The sequence below is a fragment of the Rissa tridactyla genome, chromosome 1, assembly GCF_028500815.1.
Source record: "Rissa tridactyla isolate bRisTri1 chromosome 1, bRisTri1.patW.cur.20221130, whole genome shotgun sequence".
Lineage (NCBI taxonomy): Eukaryota > Metazoa > Chordata > Aves > Charadriiformes > Laridae > Rissa > Rissa tridactyla.
In genome coordinates, this window is record NC_071466.1 from 87,130,810 (window position 1) to 87,149,168 (window position 18,359).

An 18,359-nucleotide genomic window follows, 5' to 3' on the forward strand; every position below is an offset into this window, starting at 1 on the left:
CCAACAACAAAAAAGCTCACCTATGAAAAACAGAGGCTGGAAAAGGAACCCTTTGCTACATTAATCACTTTCTCAAAACCCTTATGTAACACACATAATTAAACCTATGTAAAAATCAGGTAGGAGGGACTATTTTAGCTTGTTATTATGAAAGAAGCAGAACATTAGTATCCATAAGGTCCCCCACTACTCAGGAAAAAAAAAATATAATCAGTTGCTTAAATGTCTAACAGGAGGTAATTATACACCCAATTAGCTCCCAGCTTTGCCCAGGAACAGGATGCTGTAAAACTGCCAAAAAGGCTTTTTCAAAAATTTATCTAGGTACGCCAGAATGTTTGATTGCTGGAATTTAGCCTATCTCTAGAAAAATCTAGGGCAGGAGGGACAAAATAATGGCACTCACATTCTTTTCCGAATAACCAGCAATTGTTCCGAGGGCAGGTAAACTTACATGCCCGGGTGCTGGGAAACAGCTGCTTGTTAGGGGCTGCACTATAAGCAGCCTGACCGAACAGGAGTAAGAAACAGTATCCAAAGAGAAGAAGCCATCAACCTTTCTACTGACGATCGTGGAAACTTTCTCCTCTTAACAGATCAACTGCCCCCATTACACATAACCAGAGTTGTTTTATTCATCAGACTGGTTTAGAAACACATTTTAAAAAGCACTATGGCTCCTGAACTGAAGCCATGCGTTTAACACTGTACATACGTGTAGCTGAAGGAATAGGTATACTCTTCTCTATTACAACCCTCTTTCATAACGGTAGCACTGCATTCATTCTACAAGGTTGAACCATGAACTTGAAAGAAGTTAAATTGAATAACTTCTCAAAAAAAACAAAAACAAACAAACAAATTTTTGAATCTTTTCTCCCAGGTGTCAAGAACTTCCAGTGCTTTCATTCAAAACCTCTACAGATCCATGGGAAAGAAGGAAAAAAGCCCTTTTGGGCTCAAACTATATTTATCTATCCCAAATTAAATTGTTGTAGACTGGTACCCTGGTTGCACTGCTTTTCCTGTTTTTCTAAAGGAGCACAGCAGCACAAAAATATACCCTGATAATCTATGTGAAGTGTCTTAACAGTTATGTCAACTGCTCCTGTGTCCGTTTGCCCCTCTATAAGCAAATCAAGGTTCATACTGTAGTGAAATGATACTTTTCACTTCATCTTTCAACAGAAGAACTAAAAGTTTTTAACAAGTTGGGACAACAAGTCTTTTGAGAGGCTACTAAGAGAAAGCATACCTATCTTCACTCAACCTCTGATGAGAAATCTGTAAAAGTTACTGATGACACTAAACCAGATGTAGGTTTATAAGAAGATGGAAAACCAGCAGTAACCAATTTCTGCTTACAGTTCATTTCATATATTAAGAACGTTATTTCTTGCATCTTCTAAAAATTACAGAAGATAACAGGTTAACAGCGGAGGGGGTGTTGCTGTTGTGAGGGGCTTGGGGGGCGTGTTAAGATAAATTTTGGTCATTATTTTTTCCTCCTTTTTAAAACCAGAATGATTTTCAGACCAATGTGAAAAATGTGTTTCTTTGAAGATTTCCACACCTAGATGTTTAAGCTATAACAACTATGGTACAAGAATGCATATCTAAATATACAGGTTAATCACAGCAAAGAAAGGTAATATCACACTTTATTAACTCTAGTAGTTCACCAAAGTTACCTCTGACTATTCCTCATATAGCAAGGCATTCCTTAGTACAGTTCCCCATTTAATACATTTCCTCAATAAGACTAAGCCCAAGCACTATTTCTCAGTTTGGGGAAACATAAAATGTTGTCATCCATATTGCTCATGGAAGGCAAAAAGAAATTCTGCAGACTATTTCTTAGAGCATAGAAAAGCTACACCTTGTTCACAAGCATCCGTCGTGCTCACAAACTAGTCATGACAAACTGATCAGACGTCCCCCAACATGTGTCGATTTGAGGAGATGAGAATCGTGCAATATAAGCTTGCAGTTAGCTAAAGCTCTGGAGTGCTATTTTTCCTACCTCAGAGAGAATGCTGCATTACCGTCGTTAAGCCCCCCTTATGCTGCCTTTCCCAGATCACGACCAATTTGCCCAGTGCCCGAGAAAACCTTCAGCCTGTCAGCCCAGCTGAGCACTGCACAGATGGGTTAACAGCGAGCGCCTTCTAGTGGACTGCTCTGATTTACTGAACAGGAAAAAGGCAATCCGGCTTTCCCCAGTTTTTACAAAAGTCTACTAAAAGCAGCACGCACAGCATCAAGCAAGATGCTGCATCCATACATGCCAATGAGGCAGGACGTGCACCAGCAAACATTTTTAGAATGGGCCCATGACAGTGTATCTCAACATTAAGAAAGCTGTCAGATACTCCCATTTAATACTAAAGGGACTATTAAAAAAAAAACAAAACGGAAGTCAAATTAGTTATTCTGCTCATTATTTCATCGAAAGAATCCAAAAGGAAGAAAAAGCCACAATTCACTTACCCTGAATCAGTTTGCTTACCTCTTTTTTCAATTAAATAATGGTTTGGTGAAATGTTAGTACCATTGAATTTGCCAAGACAAAAAGGTAAAATCAACTTCGTGAAAGCAATACTCCACACGCATTAGTTCAGAAGCTTTGTTTCTTACCAAGCGGAGGCTGGAGCATGCCCCCTTTCTTTTCACAGGTCCCAATGGGCTGTATGTCCGAGGAATCCACAAGCCTCCAAAAATCATTTTTGTTGTCGCTTCCATCCAGCCGCAACCTTAGCCTGGCACCAGTGATTCCAATTACTGTAGCTATACAAACTGAGGTAACATTGCGAGGATCATGGGCTTCCAGTTTCATACCAACTTTGAAATCGTTCGTAGGTGGAATTCTAGACTACAATAAAAGGTAAAAGACTTTTTCTTATTGTTGTTAGTATTGCTAAACTTAACAGCCAGTTCAACATACAGCTTTCATTCATCCAAACGTATCATATAAATGGCAAATATAAAGAAGCCTTTGAACTTTTGAGTATTTAGCAGCAAGTCAAAAAGGGCAGCTGGATAACCTACCAACAGCTACCATTTCAGATACCTGATGTTCCTACTGCATAAATACAACTGCTTTCTAAAAAGACAAGCACTACTAAGAAGTGTAACAAGGGAATCCTGACAAAGATATGAACATAAAGATGGGGGAGCAGTGATTAACACTTGAAGTGAAGGAAAAACAATGACATTGGGAAACATGACATTCAACTCAAAAGAACCCCAAACCAACCCCCCAAAAACCCCAAACAGCCCAAAACCCAACACTCACAAGATTTATTAGCTTTCAATTCAAAATAAATAGTTACTCTCATAGTAGTACCTTGGAAATTTAAAATTTGGACCCTACTGCATGAGGCACTACAAAAGCTCAAGGCAAGAGAGAGATTCTGCATCAAAAAAAAGCTTACAATACAAAGAGGAGATAAAAAGGAGTTAGCGTTAACTGTGTTTTACAGAAAGAAAACAGACAGTCCTGAAGTCACATAAAACTTCTGTGTTAAGAAAAAAATTGCAGCCTGTGCTCATTCATAGAGAACTGAATACATTCATACACATTCAATGAAAAGCCAATTTAATTAGCAGACATGAGGTCTTTTGAAAAAAACCTGGCACAGGGAAAAGCAACATGATGAATGCAACTTGGGTCTTTGAGCAGAACTTTTTGTCACAAGCCAAAGATGAACAGGAGAGAAGGAGAATATTTTTTACTCACGTATCAACACACTACTGGCAGAGATCAACCGGACTGCAGTCTGATTACTTGCCTACTGCAGTACTGCAGGCAGTAACATCATCTAATGATGTTCAAAACTTCATATTGACACTAACTGGGACCGAATGCCTCACCTAATCGCGTAGAAAGATTATTCCACAATCTCACTATTCTCTTTAGAAGACTCCTGATGTCCAGCCTGAATTTATTAATGGAAATTTTTGCCAACTCTATCATTTAACTTAATTTCTTTTTGCACCTTTGCAAATAGTAACAAAATCTACAGTGTATTTACAGAGTATTTACTGTATTCACAGTGTATTTACCCGTCCCTTTCTCAGTACTCTTTCAACAAGTTGAAAAAGCCAAGCACTGAAGATTCTCTTAGGAAAGGATGACTTCTCTTATCACCCCAAAAGCCCTTTTCTACAACTCTTCCAGTACCAAGTCGTTCTTGAACACAGACGCCAAGAACTGTAGGCAGCCTTCCACATGATATTTAAACCCAGTAGCTATCCCATACAGACTAGCACAATCTGAATCCTAATACAGGAGGCAGGTAGTAAAACCAAAACCACAGGCATCCACGCTTGCAAGATTCCTATTCCCTGCCTGCCTGACCAGGTCAGGTGGGAATTCCGTAGTAAGCGGACAAAGGTGCACTTCTCTGTCTGGGTACACAGGAAAAGGCTGATGAAATCCACTACTGCAACAAGTGCTAGCAATATTTTGTCTCCATCACATGTAATTTTTTAAAATACCTCTTGCTCTACATCCTATGGTGTGCAGGTGCACTATTTGCAACATGCCCTAGATCAACTGCAGGAGCCCTGGAGGAGCCCAAGCCCAAAAAACAAAGAAGCGAGCAATATTCTTTGAACGCTCAGTGTAGCATCTGCCAATGCTACATTTAGACAGCAGGCTGTCTGAAAGGGGAGCCTGAGCATATTAAATTTAAAGGGCAATTCAATTTCAAGATATGGCTTGTCAAGCTGTTATTTTCTCCAACCACAAAAGGCAACTGAAATTAAGAAGTTGGGGAGTTTGCTTATTTGTAGAAAAGGTGAGCTTTTTTAAATACCAACAACTCAGGGCTTTCTACTGAAAAGGTAACTTCTCCATGCCAGTCCATCCTTACAGCAAAATAACAAAACCCACTCAATAACAGCCTTGTTCTAAGCTCTGTTCAAACCACAATGGACTGAGCATTTTTTATTTAAAATTTTCAACTGCTTGAAAAAAAGTTTCATGGTGAAAGAAAGGGACGTAGTATGCAGCGAAATTTTAAGTCGTAATGAAAAACAATTCAGAGAAACAGATAAAATACCTTCTAAATTAAAATAAATACTTCAATCAATTTCCATTATCTGTCTGTGTCTGTATCTAAATTTACAGTAGAGGCTTTAATTTATTGCTCCCCAGGTCATTTTTAATTACTACAAAACTTAAACTTCACAGAATTCCCACAGGTCACAAATTCGGGATATAATTTTCAAATTATGCTTCTCTCTGCTATTTGTTTTCTGGCTGGCCACAGCAGTGTATTTCTTTGCATTACACAGAGTGATAATGACACGCATAATTCATGTGTAACTCAATAAAAGTCAAATTAGTCCTACACAAAGCTCAAGCATTTCAGTTCCTAAAATCTGCAAACATTATGTAGTGAAGGGAGCTAGATCTGCATTAATTAACATTGCATATCACTTTCTACTTAAAGGTCAACTCTTAGAAAAAATGAAAGTCTGCATACGTAAATTGTTTTGAAATTTGCTATGCACAGAAATTCAAGCTTTTCTTTCCAACCCACACACTCCTTAAGCAATCCAGGTCGCTTGGATTTACTTATCTCAGTCAATGCATGTCACTTAAGTGTCTTTATTTAAGGTATTGCATGGTTGTTCAGTTTGGACCTCTTGAGCATTAGGAGGGAAAAGGAAGATGCAAGAAAGGCACAAGGAAAGGCTTCTGAGGAGCTTTCTGCAGTAGCTACATCTCTTGGGATCTCTGGTCATGGTGGTCAATGAGTATGGCATTACTTTCAGAACAACCACGGGATACACTACTGTCCTATGCCTCTACCCAAGCAGAATTTGGGGTCTCTTCCTTGAGCGGGTATCCCCTATGAAAAAAACATGCTGTAGAATTAATTTCTGAAGCTCCACCCAAACAGAGATATGGACACTGCTATTCTTAGCCATATCTCATTAAAGCAGCATGTGAGGGGCTCTTTGTCCTTTATCCTCATCTCTGAAGAGCAAGATGAGATTCATGATCTAGAACAAAGAAATGCTACCACCTGCATTTGTCTCTCCCTATTCTCCATTCCTGCAACTATTTCAGATTCATTGAGTGCATTACTTCAGATTCACAGATTCCTCTCCCCCTCAGACTGTTCCGGTTCATGTTGCTTTCTGTTTGGGCCCCACTGGATGCCAGTATCATTTACAGTACCATCAGACTACCAACAAACCCTAAAAGATACATATCTGAACAAGCCCAATCCACTAAACTAGACATGCACAGCTTGTCACATCTATTACAGTTCTATCAACCTGAACTATCCAATTTCTTCAGCATCTATCTTCCTAACACACTGAAGGTGTACAGACCGAATCTCATCCTATGTAACTTTATGCAGCTAAGATACTCCTCATCTTGGGAAAATACCAGCCCCCAGCTCCCTCCGCAGAGAGAAAGATGCCTGCAGAGGTCGACTCAGTCTCCAGAGGGCTGAATAACTGGAGGTCATTAGCTCACATAAGACAGTAGATTTAAACTGCTTCTGCAAATACATACCAAAACATCGTGGGGGGGGGGGAAGGATCAAACTTGTAGGGCACAATGTAAAACATAAAATAGTATATTAAACACCTTTCACTATAAATCCTGTATTTCTTTTGTATTCCCATATATTCCCCTTTATTTGCTTTTTTTTTAAAAACTTGAATATCTGTTATTCCTTAGCTAAAATCACCCTGCTCAGGAAGAGACAGAATTCAACATATTTGAGAGATCCAGAAGAAGTAGTCATGAATAAACTCTACTATACACACACACATATATATACACACACATCTTGTAGCTAGACAGAATTGAGAAGACTCTTTCAACAATTGGGCAGGAGAAAGGGTCCTCTGACAATCAGCCAAATTTTAATTCTCACAAAAACCATGGTACCTCTAAGGTTACTGAAAAAAGTAGAAAATATTTTTGAACTCTGATAAGACTATCTGTTTTCATTAACTAGCTTATTTTTTAAAGGAAAACAGAGTCCAAAGTTACAATTTTAATGTAACCCTCAAAGTTTGGTTTGAGGCAGAAACCAAGAATGAAAAACTTCAGTAGCTAGCATCTGCCAAAACTGGAAGCTACTGACAACCACAGATCAAAAGTAGTCAAATGGGAAGTTTGCAAGCAGTCTAAACGTAAAAGTTGCTCTAGGATCACCCTGTAACATGCAGACATACACATGCGCTTGCAAAATAGCATCTGGCATACCTGTCTGAAACAATGTAGAGGGGCAGCTACTGATTCAGTCTCTTTCAGATAATCATCCCAATTAAACTGTTCTGGAAGACATAAGATAAAAAAAGACCATACAGACAGTTTATAAAGGGAATGTATATAAAAGGGGGGGTTGGGGAAAGACAGGGACAGAAAAACCCAACTATCTTGTAGAATACATTTTTTTTCAAGAACAGGATTACTCTCAAATTGAAATTCCACCTTTGAAAAACATACAACCCCTGAGGTAGCTTTCAGAGTACGATTAATTCATAGGGGTAATCACACAATAGGCAAAACCAATACAGACCTACCCCAAATTCTTTTGTTTTGTTGACCACATACAAAGATACAAATCAGGATATCTAGACTCAACTCTCTGCAGAACGACCTCCCAAGCATCTTTGTATAAATCACGTTAGCCTTTCTGTATCTTAATTCCCCTAACAGCAGGACTGATATGATAACTTTATAGGAGTACTGAGATGATATATGTTGAAAAACATGGGACACGTAGATTCTATTGAAATGTATGTTGAGAATACTATCCCCAGTCCACTAGAAAGGAAAAGGATTAGCACGGCCTTCCAACTGCATCTTTGTCTCTTTTCATCTGAAGTCTGATAAAGGTTTCTCTTTATAGGATAAATATTATAGCAGTGTTCAGCAACAGATTCATAGTATTTTTTCCAGTGTTAACATTGGCATTGTTTATGTGCATGGGTGAGTGTATTCTGCATTTGATTTGATCAGTGTTATCGGTTTTGCATGAATGGAACAGTATAAAGTACTAACATCAAAGATATAAGCAAGCATTACTTAAATTAATACAAAGCACAAGAGAAAAACTACAATGGCACAGCTAATGTTTTTGTTCCTAAATTATCTAGAGTGAGCTCTTTGGCTTCTTTTTCTTGCTTGGGCAGCTGGCATCATTCTAATGTTCCTGAAGAGTAAATCACCCATGAGCCCCGAAACGATGCAGTGATGCCACCCAGCGGCTCAGCAACGGCCCTTCACAAGGCCTATAGCAAAACCCCTGGTGATAATGGAGAGACCACATTGGGTTTATCAGTAATTCTTCCAAAAACGCCACTGGGCACAGATTAACTATCTTCACAATTTTCAGGAGAGCAGAAAAGCAAAGCAACAATCAGAAAACGGCAGCCTTTTCCAGCACTCACATGCAGCTTCTCTGAAGGATGCATGGTGGCTGGAACCCAGAGTCTGCCTGCGTTAGCACAGCATTTAGTTGAAAATACACAGTGCTTCAAGCAGAAGAGAAGTGCCCCCCTGACCTGCCGAGATCCTCTCTTTTTTTTTTTTGGCATAACAGACTCGAAAGGGTATGAGTGATTTGTCCCTGGCACTGCAGGTGTGTGGTTGTTAGCTACGTAACGAGTCAATAAAATCCCAGAAGCTGTTTATTTGGTGGTCTGGACTGCATGTAGGCTGGTAACAAAGACATTTCCATACAATACCTTGGAAGTCTGCCTATTTCAGAATGAAAGTTTTATTCACACATTTATACAATTATATCGATTTTGTATTACTGACAAAAGGCAGGGTACATTAACTTAAGCATATGTTAGATATTTGTACTTCAGGTACATGGTCCATGTACGCATGGTCAGGAAATGGCTCTTCAGACCTTTCTCCAGAAAGCAGCATCCAGATCCATTGCTCTTTTCATTAACAGGCCAAGGAGGCTTATAAAAATTCTTCTTTGAGTCTAATAATAAAGTTGCTGCTTCAGGTTGACTTCTGACTTAAAAAAAAAATGTTGTTTTTTAATCAGAGCTTACATTAGTAAACTTCAAAATATGCAATTCAATAAAATTAAACCTAGCAAAAAGAAAATGTTAGCTACGTCCCAGCTGTCTCCAATCTAACATGATGTATAAGTCGTAATTGTGAATCAGAGCCTCTCTGTGTTAAGGACCGTATAATGCAGATACTTCACAGACAGCGCCTTTCACCAGGAGAAATCCCCATTCACCTCCTCCGAAAAAATTATCTCCACATTCCAGTATTTCCCAAGTGATCTCAGTTGTTACAACAGGACTGCAAATTTTGTGGGATGACCCAAAAGTACAGAGGAAAACAAAGAGTTTTGTGTTTTTTCCAGGGAGCATGTACTAGAAAGACACATAAAGTAACAGAAGAGGCCAGCTGCAGATAAAGCCAAGATGAAAACAACATTGCCTGGCTCTTTGCTTTAAATCCTGGCTATCAAATCCTCTCTCATCAGGCAGAAATGACCTGAAGTTTAAATTAGAACCTCTCCACTTACGAAGATATACTGTATTAAATTAAAGGCAAGCTCTCAGAGATGGTGCTAATTATCATTTAATTACTGCAGTCATAGAAGCAGGAGATGAATATATGTTTGCAATATGTAAGATGCACATCTAGGAAGATAATCACATTGCAAAAAATCTCTATACAAAAAGCTTCTCTGTATTGTCAGTGTGGACAGGTAAAGAAACAGTTGTTTTATATATATTTCTAATTCTAAAGCCCCTGAAAACATGCAACTTCTGAGAAATAGAAATCCTAAAGAAAATTAGCTCGCACTAAATGATTTTAACATGCATTTCTCTTCCCACTCAAACCTGCAGGCTGAATTAAACAGCTTAAGAAAAACCCATTATGCAACAAGCACAACTTGATAACCCGCCAGCAAAGTGAAAACTAGAGAGAGAAAAGAAATTTTACGCTGAAGAACAAACCAGCATATACTGGAAACAGGAAAAAAAAAACTCAGCAGAAGGTAACTAGGGCTTTTTGTAAAAGAATTGAACAGTTTGTAACTAACACAGGTGTGAGACTCTAAAAAAGTCAAAGACAATCAGGACAGGCAAACAGCCTGACTAATTTAAAAATGAAGGAAATAAGTTTCTGCCATAGCTGCCTGCATTACTGTCAATGACACATGGGTTGGCGACCCTTAATGTTCTCTGCGATGCTGTATCAATACCCCACCACTTCATCTCAAACCTGCCAAGCACAAAGTAATTCAAGCTGAAAAGGACTCTAAGAAGTCTCTAGTTCAGCCTCCTGCTCCTCCAGAGTTCCATCATCCTCAATGTGAAGATTTTTTTTCTTCCATCAAGCAGAAATTTCTCAAGTTCCAGCCAGTATTTGTTGTTTCTCATCCTTCCACTGTACCTCAGAGGAGCCTGGCTCTGCCCTTTCTACCGTTGCCTGTCAGGTAATCGAAGGCAGCAAGACGATCTCCCATAACCTGTCTTCTTTCGTCTGAAGAAACCATTTTTTCTGGTTTCAGTACCAGTTTTCTGCTTACGTCTTACACTCCAGCTCCTTCACTTTTTTGGTGGACTGCCGGCTGGCTTGCTCCAGTATAGCACTGTTTTTCTTGTACTGGGGAGCTCAAAACTGAACAGAGTACTCCAGATACAGTCTCACAAATAGCCAAAAGAAGCAAATCCCTTCTCTCGGCCTGCTGCCTACAGTTTTCCTGATACGCCTCGGTATGCAGTTGATGTCTTTCACCACAAGAGCACACTGCTGGCCCACACTCAGCTTGTGCTGCCTGCCAGGACTCCAGGGCCTTTCCTGCAAAACTGCTTTCCAGGCAGCCAGCTTCCCGCCTGGGCTGCTGCAGGACTCCACTCTGCCCAGGCACAGGATTCTCCATTTGCCTTGGAATCTCACAGGGTTCCTGTCAGCCCGTTCCTCTAGCGTGGGGAGGTCCATCTGAAGAGCAGCCCTGCCTTCCAGCCTACCTGCTACTTCTCCCAGTTAGAAGCTGCCCACAAACTAGCTGAGAGTGCATTCTGTCCAATTGTCCCCATCTGTCAGTAAGGCACAAAATAGCATCAGCCCTAGTACTGACCTCTGAGAAATGCCACTAGCTACCAGCTGCCAGGTGGATTTTGTACTGCTGATCAAAAACCTTTGTGTCTGGCAGTCCAGTCAATCTTCCATCCGCCTAATCCAAACCACATCTCACCAGTTTGGCAGAAAGGACACTACAGAAACTGTACAGAAAGCCTTGCTAAAGTCAAGACGAACAACATCCACTGCTCTCCCCTTGTTTACAGAATCAGTTATCACAAAAGGCAATCAATCATGCATGGTTCACACTTTGCAATCCATCTCAGCTGTTCCTAACTGCGTCTTTGTCCTTTATTTGCTTGGACATGGCTTCCAGGAGGATTTTCTCTGTAGTCTTCCTGAAGATTGAGGTCAGGCAGGCCAGCCTGTAATTTTCTCAGTGCTCCCTTCTTGTCCTTCTTGACCCTGGGCATACTGTTTGCCCTTTTCCAGTCATCATGAAACTTCTCCAATCACTATGACCTCTCCAAAATGAGAAAGAAGCCTCACAGCAACATCACTCAACTACCTCAGCACCCTTGGAGGCAACCCACCTGCTCCTGTCAATATGTCAATGCCCAGTTTGCTGAAGCGCTCCCTGTCTTCTTCTGCTGTACGTAATGCTTCAGTTTAGTTTAAGTCAAAGTTTTACAAAATTTAAATTGAAGATTAAAACTATGAGATAAGTGTCACGTGTAGATAGGTAGAATTTAAAGTCCTGGTTTATTCAAGTTGGTTTATCAATATAGCCTAAACACTGTTTAAGCAGACGGAGCACCTCGTGTCTTCTCATCTCATCCCTAGGTTCCCTTGGCACGCATCTGAGACTTTTGACACAGAGATGTATCTTTTCTAGTCTTCATCCCACAATCTCTTTTTGTCAAAGATGAGGCTTCCTTTGAATTTGGTTTACATACTCTTGCAAATGTAGCACAAGTGTAAGGTATTTCATACCCTGCTTTATACCTTGTACCTCCTTCTATATGCTGTGATCATTCAATTAGAATTTTTCTCCTCCTTCTGTCTTTCTCTACCTACTTTAGTCTATTTTTTCACCTGTTCTTCTCGCATCTCTATACGTCCCCTCCTTTTCAGCTTTTGCTATCACACATCCCCCTGAAAACTCTGGAGATTTCCTGGACACTAGCCCAAAGCATTTTAAGGCACCCCGGTTCATCCATCATCAAGAGGCTCCTTCTTCCTTGACACCAACAAGCAACAACACAGGATATAAATTATCATCTCATCTACACAAAAATCAGAGATCTTGCGTGATCTTGAGCAAGGCGCTCCTCTATAAGTGTCTGACAGAGCTGACTCTAGATTTAATGAGTAAATTCAGTGCTCTCACACTAGATTAACAGTGTAGTCCTAAGCGGAAGAATACAGATGACAGAATAAGGCTTGCCTGCTTAGCACTGCTTCTCCACAAAGCTTTTTCAACACCTTGCTCTCTACTGAAGAAGGAGGCAGGGATGTCTTCCAGTGACTCATTAAATACGTTTATCTTATCCACATATGAAAAGCACTTTGCTGGTGGGGGGGTATCTTACGGGGCTCCGTCTGTCATGTCAGACACCATTATCTTAAAACACCAACTTGCTAGCTTAGTCCAGTTTGACTGGAGCTCCTCTTACACTACAGAAGAGGGAAAACAAGACACAGATACACTTCCTTTCCTGTCTCAAAGGAAGGGAAGAATAACAAAGATGACTGCTAGGATCCCAAGAAATGGAAGAATTAAGTCTGGCAAATACAACAGCAGAAAGCTGTACTGTGGCTGGTGGTAACAGGGTATCGTATCTTTTATGCAAAGTCATTACCTCAATTACCCAGCTACTCTATTAGTATCTCAGCATGTTTGTTCAGTGACTCCACTACTTGTAAGGAACTCCATCACTGACAGCCAAGAAAAGCTCTGAACCAGACCATCTATTAGGAGTCAGAGGGCACAGAAATGTAACCAGAGGAAGACTTTATGTGATCCAGTGACATTTTATCAAGAATTAACTAACAACAACTGTAGAGATTTTCTACTTCAGTCAACAGTACTCATGACATTTCTTACTGCCCCAAATTCAAGCAACAAACAAAAACATATGAAGGGTATATAAGGATGCTGTTGCCTTCTCACTGCAGCCCACAAAAGCTAAACTGCCAGCAATCCCATGTATATGCTGCCCTATGGCACTTGTTGAGGAGAGCAAAAGCTGTGTAAGTTTGATAAGAAGCTGGATCATTTCTGGCAAGTGTGTAGTTCCCTCATTATATTATAAAAACATAATTGATTTGAAAACAGAATTTTTTTAAAATAAAATTAGAATCCCAGGCAATTTAATCCAGTTAGCAATCCTAAAAACTCAGACTATTAAACTGAAAATCCTTGCTTTGGCACTAGCAAATGCATTGAGGAAAGAGAAGATAACTGCGTCAGACAAGGCATGAAACTGGGAAATCCATGATGAGAAGAACAGACAAATGAGTAATGATCTAAAAAAAATAACGTTTACACAGCATCTTTGATTACATATACAAAGAGTATTTGTCTTGGCTAGTAAAACTATCAGGCTCAAATCAAGCAGTTTCAACCATCATTTTCTACACCAAAACATACTTTCCTAACAGAGTTAGACAAAAGCAATGGTATACTTTTAACAACCCATCAGTAATAGCCAAAGAGATTGAAAAAAAAAACAACAACAAAAAAAACCCCAACAAAAACAAAACCAAAGCCTCAGGAGACAGTACAATCCAAATACACACTTTTTCTTTTAGGGTACCTTAACTAAAAACCTGACAGCTGCAATACCTACCACTTTTTAAAGACGGGTTGTTTGCCTGCTGATTCTTTCCATCTTTCTCTTTTTTAATATTCTTTGAATCTAAAAGACAAGATTCCATTACATAATAAATGTAATATTCACATCATAATGATGTCCAGCATAACAGAGAATGCTTCCAAACAATACAGAATGTCTTGTTCCAAATATTGACTTTCTTTTACTCATTTCCGTGCATAATCAAAAAGGTATTTGTACTATTGTAAGGTATTTGTACTGCACTATTTTTCTTTCAAAGTATATTGAGAAGTACAGCATGAAAAAGCACAGTTTTTGACTACTTTATATTACATTATCAGAATAAATCTAGTTGCAGAAAATGTAATATTAGCTCCACAAAGAGCAACCCTGTTCTAATTTTTAACAGCTTTACTCAACCTACATGCAATCCGAGATCCTCAAGATCACTGGATAGCTTTTTAAATCTTGTCTAGACCACTATGAACTGAGAAGCAAGAAAAAAACCCAAACCCACCCTAAAAGCATATTTCTGAGTTAAAGATTACATTCTATATTTAAATTCTTGAATACTCAAATGCAAGCAGCTATCTCAGTGCACACGTCAGTTATTTAAAAAGATCATTCAGCAGAATCTGCCTTCTCTATCATTCATCTCTACACACATACAGAAAGCAGTCTGTCATATTTCATTTTTGCTGGATTTAAGGATTTGAGACACACATTGGGACTGGGAGGCTAGAATGCAGAAGACTGAGGGAGCCAGTTCCACTCATTCCTTTTATTCTTTAAAATATATTGGTTTGGTGACCTGCTTTTGACACTCACGGACTCAAGCGCAATTCAAATATGAAACCGAGTTAGCAACCAAAATGCAACTACATTTTCAGATTTAAAAAGGTTATCAAGCTCTGCATGGCAGAATAACTCTCTCTGTTTGCAACCAGCTCAGCAACGTAAATGGGGCTGCTCCTCTGGGAAGGCGCGTGCCTCAGCTCACACCTTGGGTCATCCTAGTTAGCTTGGACTGTTACAGGAGAAGGGATGGCTCACTTGTACCAAAAGATTGTGTTGGTAGCTGATTCCTGTATTCTCTTGCACTTGTCTTTAGCTATTGATTGGCTCGCACTTGAAATAAAAACACTCCTAACCTACAGTAAGAAACATCTGGTGATCAAAACCACTTGAGGTACAATGAGTTGTTCTGCAGCAAAGATTAAGCCCTAATAGTGTTTCTCTTCTGCGTTTTCTGTAAGTAAGGCTTTTCTTGAAACAGAGAGTACTGATGAGCAACATATGACGTTCATCACTTCCATCACACTTCTTTCATTATTTATTGAGGAATTGCCATGTACAGCAAGAGCTGCATCCTGACAATCTTCTGTCATCAATACGCAAATCCTCCCCATCCGTCAGTGAAGACAAGCCATCCACCTGGCTCTGTGCTGGGTAGGATGGGGTGCTCCTTTGGCCCTCAGGGGTGGCCAGGCAGGGCCTCACCAGCCAGGGCCACCCCACCACCCCAGCCAGGAGCTACCCCAGGGGGAGGCACTGGGGGAAGCCTCCCTGGGGACAGGTCAAGGACATGCTGGGACAGGACATGGGCCTATGGGTGGGCCCACCTTGGCAGGGCCCATGGCTGGGCTGAGTGGAGCTGGAGACCGGCCTTGTTCTGGCATCGCTGGGGCAGGGGCTGATGTCCCAGGAGGGTGACATGGGGTCTTGGGCCCTACACAAGGTGAGGGGAGGCCCCAGGTGAGGTTGGTCAGGGCCATTAAAGCCTATTAGTGTACTCAGGGCCGAGACACCTTCCAAGAATAACCAAGACTCCACAGTCCTAGAAAATATACCTACAGTTACATACCTGATCAAAACATGCTGCAAAAATATCACCTGTTTCTCGTAAAGCATATATGGGGAGTACCACAGATCCTTTGAAAAGGAAAGAAAATGCTATGTTTACTCCTTGACTTAGTCTTCTTTCTTGACTTACATGCTCTTTCTTCTTTTGAAAAAAGTTTGCTTTGAAACATTATCTACTTGATAGGTTCCCAAAGAAACAATCCTTATGGAGGCCACTTTCAGATGGACCTGATGAAATGCTTCCGGATGGTGTCCACACAAGTGGACACCCTGGGTCCTTATAACTACCAGGGGGAATCTGAGAAGGGATAGCATTAAAACTAGTTCAGTAACAATGACAAGACACAAAGCTAACATTCACCTTCTCCCTCCTACAGATCAAAATATTTTCCATCCAGACTCTTTGCGATAGAACTGAATACAGCTAGTTTTGTACTGGGTGGCAGCAATCACCAGCAGAGCATTTTGCCATGTTCTACAAGCTCAGTTAGTCAAGCTTTCCCCAAAACAGTCACGAGACTGTTGCAGACATCAGGCTACCAGCTTACAGAACAGATAACTTCCCAATCCACTTATTTCCGAAGAGGAAATCCAATGGAGTCCAACATAAGAGACTTACTGAAGACAAAAACTAATAACTGCTTCCTGCGAACACCCAAAGCTTGAAAGGACAGAGTCATGAAAGAGTATCTACCCAACAGTGCCAGATTTCAAACAAGATGATCGTCTTTCATGATGAGAGACATCAAGAGCAGGTGAAAGAATGTGAAAAACCGCAGCCTGGACACCAGATGAGTTCTCACTGACAATCACCACCCAAATTATTTATTTCCTGTACCAGTTAAGGTTAGTGCCTATCTCACAAATATTACAGCAAATACAAACGCTGAAATGGAACACTCAGCAACACATTTTTCTTATCATCAGCCATTAGAAAACCATAAGAAGAAGAAGAGATGATGACATTAATGAAAAGAAATGGATTCCTCAATAGCATTATAAACATCTATTTCATTTGAGGTGGAAGTATCTTCATCCACCGCCACTATCATTTGGTTTTGATGGTGAGAAATTTACTCTCTAAAACACTCAAGTAAAGCTCACCCAGCACATGCAGAAGCATACAAAAATAAGTCTGAATAAAACCAAGATTGTTTTCAAAGGCTCCCCTTGCTTTTACGCATTCTAACCTTTAATGTTGGTTAGACCATTACAAAGCTGGAGTGTTTTGTCTAAGCAGATGTAGAGGTACTAGCAGCAAGAATTACTACCCTGTTTTCACATAAGATATCCTGTATCTACTACCACCTCAGTTAGGGTGGCTAAGAATTTATGGTTTATTTTCAAAAGCAACATTAAAGAAAATAAGATTTTACTAAAATCCAACTTTATAAACATGGAATACATGCTTTTTTTTTCTTTTTTTATTTTTAATTGCATGCCAATCTACATTTGAAATTTTGATATCCTGAATTAGAGTAAACTTATTTTCAAAAGATCACAGAAAACAAAATTAAGACATGGAAGACTATTATATCAAATTACTGGTCTGAAGAAGATGACTCCCTTAGCATATGACCCTCAGCTTGGTCAAACTTTGAGGTCAAACCTCAAAAATGGGGTTATGAAAAAGGGAAATACTTCCGCAGGTACAAAGAGTATTTTCTTTTCATCTCATTCACTTAGCTACGCTGAATGACTAATTCTCTGAAACCTGAAAAGTGGACTTGAAAATGGGAACTTTATTAACACATTAGAGAGAGAAGAGATTTATTGTTCTAGAGTCTTGAAGATCACGGTGACAAAAAAGTAGGTCAGTTCAATTCCTTATCTATCTTCTTCTATTCATAAAGTCCATTTTTAAAGAGAAAAGTTGCAGTCTACTTTCCAGTGTAAAACAGAGTATGTTTTAGATCATTTTGTCAAAACACAAATGAAATGCTGCTACTTTGGACTTTATCACATGCTACTCAGCTCTCTGTAAAAAAAGAAAAAAAAACCAAACACATAACAAATGAACAAAGAATGGGATACCATTTTCCAAGAAAGTTTTAAAAATATGGTAATACATATAAGCATATGTAGTTTATACATTTGCTATGTAAATATATATACATGTAGCCTATAATACATACAGGCTAAATACCTATTTTCAAAACCCCATGAAAGATTGTTTTCTTCTAGGTAGCATGATTATAAAACAGAATATACTAAAATTACAAAAGCAGCATATTCTATTGTTCATTAACTGTTTTTCTACAGTGCACTTCATAAACTAAAGCTGTAGATACACGACAAGATTAGAGTAAGCTTATTTAACATAGTGGTTTCTGATTACCGATTCAAAACTCCATGTGTTTACATTACTCCCACCCTATCTGTAACCACAGAATTCTTCTGCTGATAAGATTACTCAACAGAAGACAGGCAAGAGCAACCACATCTATCATGCAAGAAATTAGAGACAAGGAAGAAAAAAGACAAAGCTATCTTGACTGATCCGTGAATGCCAAAAAAACCTAATCAAACCAAAAAACAATCAGTCAGAAAAGGCACCTTTGGAATATAAGGTCTAGTAAAGATAATCCTGGTGTATAGTTCCTCTTGCAAAC

General features: G+C 39.6%; 1 protein-coding gene across 1 annotated transcript in view; it reads right to left on the reverse strand.

Annotated features, from left to right (window-relative positions):
• Positions 1-18,359, reverse strand: part of SCML2 (Scm polycomb group protein like 2) — a 75,089-nt gene that overhangs the window by 41,421 nt on the left and 15,309 nt on the right. The window contains exons 3-5 of the mRNA XM_054190990.1: positions 13,900-13,968; positions 7,241-7,311; positions 2,638-2,872 (exon numbers count right to left, since the gene is read on the reverse strand). Of these exons, the coding sequence (XP_054046965.1) occupies positions 2,638-2,872; positions 7,241-7,311; positions 13,900-13,968 (375 nt within the window). The remainder of the gene's footprint in view (positions 1-2,637; positions 2,873-7,240; positions 7,312-13,899; positions 13,969-18,359) is intronic.